Source organism: Arctopsyche grandis, unplaced genomic scaffold, assembly GCF_051622035.1.
Source record: "Arctopsyche grandis isolate Sample6627 unplaced genomic scaffold, ASM5162203v2 HiC_scaffold_40, whole genome shotgun sequence".
Lineage (NCBI taxonomy): Eukaryota > Metazoa > Arthropoda > Insecta > Trichoptera > Hydropsychidae > Arctopsyche > Arctopsyche grandis.
Genome location: NW_027518445.1, coordinates 745,829 through 753,067, shown reverse-complemented (window position 1 = coordinate 753,067; position 7,239 = coordinate 745,829). Strand labels below are relative to the sequence as shown.

Genomic DNA, 7,239 nt, shown 5'->3' with positions numbered 1-7,239 from the left:
ATCAGGGTTAGATATTAGCTCAGACAATTATGAAATAACGTGGAGTATTTTAGACAAGCAATACAATTTACCAAGACTTAATCTTAAAACTAGGATCAACTCACTTTGTGACTTAAAATTAATCACAAAGGAATCACATATCGAATTGAGAGATCTATTAAATAAGGTAACGGTGTGTATTAAAAACATTGAATCATTGGGTTACGCGAGAGAAATTTTAGATCCATGGGTAACATGTTTAGTTCTAAGGAAATTACCATTTAGTTTAGTAAGAGACTGGGAAATATCGCTGGTTAGCAGAGAAATGCCACCATATGAAAGTTTAGAGACATTCTTGCAGAATAGATGTAATGTATTACAATCTACTGCATCTGTAACTACGGTGAAGGAATTCCCTCATAGTCGTCAAAGAATCATGAGAACTCATGTCGCGAACAAAAACCCATCAAGTAAGGTAAACGCATGCGCATTCTGTCGAAATAATCATTTCATAGGCAAATGTGATAAATTCAAAGCAAAATCCAGTATGGAAAGAAATGAATTCGTTAAATCTAATAACATGTGTTTTAAATGTTTAAATTCATCGCATAAGATAACAAATTGCAAGTCTAACTATAATTGCTTAAGGTGCAAACAAAACCATCACACTTTGTTGCATCAGGACGATACATTTAGTTCCAATAATACGGGAAGGAAGTCAATTAATGCTCATTCTACTCATTTCTCTCAAAGGGAGATAATTTTACCGACGGTACAAGTAGACATTATAACGTCCAATGGAACGGTCGTTAAGGGTCGCACATTATTAGATTCCGGCTCACAAGTCAACTATGTTACCACATCTTTCGCTAAGAAGAATAACTTCAAGTTAGAGAAAATCTCTCAAAAAATTGTAGGTATCGCTAATCAAGAAAGTAGCATTCGTCACATCACCAAGGTGACCATAAGGTCTTCAACCACTAATTACTCAACCAAAGTGTTGTGTTTGGTATTACCAGAAATTACTGGCGAAATTCCAACTGTGAAACTGGATCAACAGTTAATTTCAATACCAGCGGGAATCAAGTTATCAGATCCCCTTTGGAATAAACCGACGCCAATCGATTTCTTGCTCGGCGCCGAGATTTGCGTTCATGCTATGAAAGCAGGAACCATCCAGTTAGGAAAAGGTATGCCTATCTTAAAGGATACCGAATTCGGATGGACAATAGTTGGTCCATATCCCGAAGTAAATAATGCTCCAGGGAAGAGCCACATAGGCTTAAGTCAATTAGACAGTCACATTCAAAACTTTTGGATGATCGACCAGGTTCCTATGGTAAAACATCAATCTCTTGAGGAGAAAAGATGTGAGGAACATTTCCAAGCACACACATCACGAGATAAAAACGGTAGATTTTGTGTAGCTTTACCATATAAAAATTCCCCGGTAGTATTAGGAAGTTCATTGCACATTGCGGAGAAAAGACACAAAACTTTGGAAAGACGTTTTTTAGCCAATAATAATTTAAAAATGGAATACAATAAAGTTTTAGAAGAGTACATAAATTTAGGACATATGTCAGAGTGTGAACCTCCGGAGGCACATGAGGTTCATTGTTATTTACCTCATCACGTCGTGGTTAAGGAGTCTAGCCTTACCACTAAATATCGTGTAGTTTTTGATGCGTCCGCAAAGACAACGTCTAATATCTCACTAAATAATATTTTGATGGTGGGACCTAGTGTCCAATCAGATTTGTTAAGTTTACTACTCAACTTTCGACTCCATAAATACGTGATTACTGCGGATATTAAGCAGATGTACCGACAGATTCAAATAGCAGAGAAAAATAAAAATGTACAACGAATCATTTGGCGAACAGATCCCCAGAGTAAATTCAAGCATTACAAGCTTAATACAGTAACATTCGGAACTGCTTCAGCCCCATTTTTAGCTACTAGATGTCTAAATCAGTTAGCAGAGGAGAATAGAAACAAATATCCCATCGCTAGTAAAGTGATCGAACGTGATTTTTATGTTGATGATTTGCTCACGGGAACTAATACTATTGAAGCTGGTAAATTATTAAAGGTTCAACTGGAAACCATATTATTATCAGCCGGTATGCCCTTAAGCAAATGGACATCGAACAACTCCGATATAATCACGGATGTTAAAGCTGACGATTGTTCAGATTTTAACTTCTCTAACGAATCACACAAAACTTTAGGTTTATTTTGGAAACCGCGGGAAGACGTTTTTGTATTTAAGGTTCAAACCGAAGTCGAGACTGAAAATATAACAAAAAGAAACTTTTTATCAGTAATTAGTCAGATCTTCGACCCATTAGGACTATTATCTCCATTGTTAATTAATTATAAGATATTAATGCAATCTGTCTGGCAACAAACCATTGGTTGGGATGAATTCATTCCTCAGACAATCTTCAAAAAATGGAAAGATTGCCAATTATCCAATACAGTCATGAAACTTTATAAAATTCCTAGATTGATAATACTAAATAATGCCATTAATATACAGGCACACGGATTTTGTGACGCATCCGAGAAAGCTTATGGTGCTTGTATTTATGTAAAATGTACTGATCAATTGGGAAATTCCAAATGTCATCTTGTGTGTTCTCGTTCGAGAGTCGCTCCGCTCAGTTTTGTAACTATTCCGCGTTTAGAGCTGTGCTCCGCTATGTTATTATCAAAGTTAATGAAGTCAACAATAGACCAATTAACAATTCATATTAATGAAAAATATTATTGGACGGATTCAACCGTCGCATTGCATTGGATTAGAGGAGAGTCATGTAAATGGACCACCTTCGTTGCCAATCGAGTGGCCGAAATCCAATCAATATCTCAACCCATTGAGTGGTACCATGTCTCCTCTACAGACAATCCAGCAGATTTAATTTCTCGAGGGACTCAACCATCAGAATTAAATCATAATTCGTTATGGTGGGACGGCCCTAGTTGGTTGAAATTAGACGAATCACGATGGCCTCGAAGACCTCCTGAGATCACAATAGATCTTCCAGAGAGAAGGGTAGTCACTAACGCTACCCTTGTGAGGGAAAATAATTGGATAGATAAATATTCTCATCTTCCAAGACTCCTTCGAGTTTTATCATATGTTCGTCGGCCACTAAGGAATAAACAATTAAACGTTAAAGAAAATAACGAACCGTCCGCTTTAGAATTAAAAGATGCTTTAAATAATTTGATAAGGTTATCGCAAATGGAATCATTTCCATTGGAATATCGTTTGCTGAGCAAGGGACATCCAATTCCCAGTAGCAGTAAATTAGCTAAATTGTCCCCTCTATTCCACGAGAATTTAATTTGTGTTGGAAGTAGACTTCCTCTGGGAACAACTCTATCAACGTCACCCATTATCTTGTCAAATAAGCATAAACTTACACACATGATTGTCCGAGATGCGCACTTGAAATATATTCACTTGGGTACTCAAGCCTTACTGTCGTTATTGCGGCAGACCTATTGGCCATTGGCCGGACATAATACTGTCAAAGGAGTGGTGCGTTCATGTGTCATTTGTTTCAGAAATAAACCACTGTCACACAATAGATTAATGGGATTACTCCCGCTTGAACGTACCACTGCGAATTTTCCTTTCAGTCATGTGGGGATAGATTTCGCAGGACCTTTTCCTGTGAAGAGTGGTTGCAATAAGAATTCTAAGATAATTAAGGGTTACGTTTGTGTCTTTGTGTGTTTTTCCAGTAAGGCAGTTCACTTGGAACTTGTCGGAGACTTAACGAGTTCAAATTTCTTAAATTGTTTAAGAAGATTCGTAGCCAGACGTGGCAGGCCCAATACGATATATTCCGACAATGCTACTAATTTTGTCGGTGCAAGTCGTGAACTCGTTAATTTAGTAAAATTAATTTACGAACGTCCTCATGAGGAGAAGCTACTACGGTATGTAGCCTCCGAAGGGATTCGTTGGAAGTTTAACCCGCCAAGGGCGCCTCACATGGGAGGGCTGTGGGAAGCAGCGGTTAAATCCATGAAGATTCATTTAAACAAGGTGTTAAAGGCCACCACCTTAAATTTCGAATCATTTTGTACGGTATTGACTCAAATAGAAGCTTGCATGAATTCCCGTCCTCTTAGTCCCTTGTCTTCGGATCCACTAGACCTTTTACCCCTCACACCTGGACATTTCTTAATTGGCAGATCCTTACTCGCTCTTCCAATGGAGGTTAAATATAACACTAATGTCCATGCCAATCTGCTTCAGATACAATTGACCACAGCAGCATTTTGGAAACGTTGGTCGGCGGAATATTTACATTCTTTGCAGTTACGACACAAATGGAAGAAGGACTCGAGCAACAATCTGAGTGTGGGTCAAATGGTCCTGTTAAAGGAGGAACACATGCTGCCAACCCGATGGGTCTTGGGTCGAGTCACTAAATTGTATCCCGGACCAGATGGCAGAGTTCGAGTCGTCGACGTCTTTACTGCCAGCGGAGAGTTTCGTCGGTCCAGTCATCTAGTGGCGCCATTGCCGATTCTACCACAAGGACCACTTGACAGGAAGGAAGATCAGCAAGAGGGAGGAGAAACAGCAGCTTCAATTCCGTCAACTTCGGTAGCTTAGTTTAACCCGAAGACACTACCCCCAACTCATATTACTTATTAGATGTAATCATGAGTTTAAATCATTCAATGTTAATAGTAGTACTCCGTAATTCACTTTAATTGTGTTGTGTGTATAATTTAAGCTATTTTCATTTTAACATTCGGCAGTATATATCTCCGAATTTAATCTAATCATTTTGTCTTTATAATATAAGACTTGTCTCATGTCATCACTCGGAAGGATTATATCCGAGTTTAAAATAAACTGTTCAAATTTGACAGTTAAAATTAGATTCATGATTTGTTAATGTTAGTCTCCAAGCCACACTTAATGGAGCATCTTAAATTATTTCATGTCTACTTAATTATAACCTGCCGGGAGTCATCCGCAGGTCTTATGTTTCTTGTTATGAAAACATAAGTTAACTCTTACTGTTTATAGTATTTATGTGAATCATAGAATAAGTAAATATTATAATACTGAACATTTCGATGTTTAACGTAGAGACATCTATAATCATAGTTCGCCTTCATTTCCTGCTTGTAGGAATGAATGAATGACTTTCCAATTTACTTTTAATTTAGCAATGTTTGTGCTACTTGTTGATGAAATCAAGTTAACTTAGGAGCATTACACTCACTAATCAAGTTTAGTTGATCGGTAATAGCTGATCTGTCTTGACAACTGTAACAGTGTCAACATTGTATTGTCTAAGTTAACATCAAGATGAGGAATGCTTAAGTTTTAAACCATATACAGTCCACTCTCTCTTCTTTAAAGTAAACTTATCTTGTAATGCTTATTCACAGCTTCAAAGGAGATTTCAAAAATTTTAATGTAAATAGAAACAACATTCACCAGAGGTATACCTATAAGTTGAAATATTACTGAACCAATAAATTGATTTTATCCTCACACTGGATGAGGCAAAGGTTTCATTATTCACCCTCTATTTAATTATTTTAAGAGCTATGATTTATTGTAAACGACTCGTCAGTAATGCTGTAACTCTGTAGAATAACTGTATTGTTCAACAGTTTTCCTATGTGGGACTATGTTCCGACTTTTGTAATGACGTGTGGCAAACAGTCTTATTAACTGATTGTCGATTGGCATTATTGACGAGTTGGCATTAGTGTCGGCCCAAGCGGAAATACGCGACGGTCGACAGAGTCACCGAGTAGACGGCGTACGGACAGCTTGTGTTCCGTACGCTCCGCTGGCCCACCACGTGCAAATTTTACATTTCAATAAACTACATCAAACCATTATCGAAGTCTTTTCCACTAACCATCACCGAAGTCAGAGAATTCGACAATGCCAAAATATCCACAAAAAGTTCTTATCCTACCAAACCTCACCCATCTAAACCTAACCATCACCGAAATCAAAGAATTAGGCTTGACAAAATATCCACAAAACGTGCTTACCTCACAATACCTAAGCCAACCTAACCTTACCATCACCGAAGTCAGAGAATTCGACAATGCCAAAATATCCACAAAAAGTTCTTATCCTACCAAACCTCACCCATCTGAACCTAACCATCACCGAAATCAAAGAATTAGGCTTGACAAAATATCCACAAAACGTGCTTACCTCACAATACCTAACCCAACCTAACCTAACCATCACCGAAGTCAGAGAATTCGACATTGCCAAAATATCCACAAAAAGTTCTTATCCTACAAAACCTCACCCATCTGAACCTAACCATCACCGAAATCAAAGAATTGGATATTGATAAATAATCCACAAAACGTGTTTACCTCACAATACCTAACCCAACCTAACCTAACCATCACCGAAGTCAGAGAATTCGACATTGCCAAAATATCCACAAAAAGTTCTTATCCTACCAAACCTCACCCATCTGAACCTAACCATCACCGAAATCAACGAATTGGACATAGCGAAAATATCCACAAAACGTGCTTACCTCACAATACCTAACCCAACCTAAGCTAAACATCACCGAAGTCAGAGAATTTGACATTGCCAAAATATCCACAAAAAGTTCTTATACTACCAAACCTCACCCATATGAACCTAACCTTCACCAAAATCAAAGAATTCGACATTGCCAAATTATCCACAAAACGTGCTTTCCTCACAATACCAAACCTAACCTAACCTAACCATCACCGAAGTCAGAGAATTCAACATTGCCAAAATATCCACAAAAAGTTCATACCCCACCAAACCTCGCTCATCTGAACCTAACCATCACCGAAATCGAAGAAATGGACATTGCGAAAATATCCACAAAACGTGCTTACCTCACAATACCTAAACCAACCTAACCTAATCATCACGGAAGTCAGAGAATTCGACATTGCCAAAATATCCACAAAGAGTTCTTATCCTACCAAACCTCACTTATCTGAACCTAACCATTACCGAAATCAAAGAATTGGACAATGATAAAATATCCACAAAACGTGCTTACCTCACAATACCTAACCCAACTTAACCTAACCATCACTGAAGTCAGAGAATTCAACATTGCCAAAATATCCACAAAAAGTTCATACCCCACCAAACCTCACCCATCTGAACCTAACCATCACCGAAATCAAAGAATTAGGCTTGACAAAATATCCACAAAACGTGCTTACCTCACATTACCTAACCCA

The 7,239-nt window shown here is 37.9% G+C and overlaps 1 protein-coding gene across 1 annotated transcript; it reads left to right on the top strand.

Annotated features, from left to right (window-relative positions):
* The first annotated feature begins 304 nt into the window (after nt 1-304).
* Nucleotides 305-5,887, top strand: LOC143921907 (uncharacterized). The gene is made up of 2 exons (XM_077445226.1): nt 305-4,219; nt 4,322-5,887. The coding sequence occupies exons 1-2, from the start codon at nt 305-307 to the stop codon at nt 4,619-4,621; spliced, it is 4,215 nt and encodes a 1,404-aa protein (XP_077301352.1). The 3' UTR covers nt 4,622-5,887.
* The last annotated feature ends 1,352 nt before the right edge of the window (nt 5,888-7,239 follow it).

Coding starts and splice junctions, on each gene's coding strand:
- LOC143921907 (XM_077445226.1), top strand. CDS start 305: ATGCCACCATATGAAAGTTTAGAGACATTCTTGCAGAATAGATGTAAT. Junction 4,220..4,321: donor TACTCGCTCTTCCAATGGAG/GTTAAATATAAC, acceptor CATTCTTTGCAG/TTACGACACAAATGGAAGAA.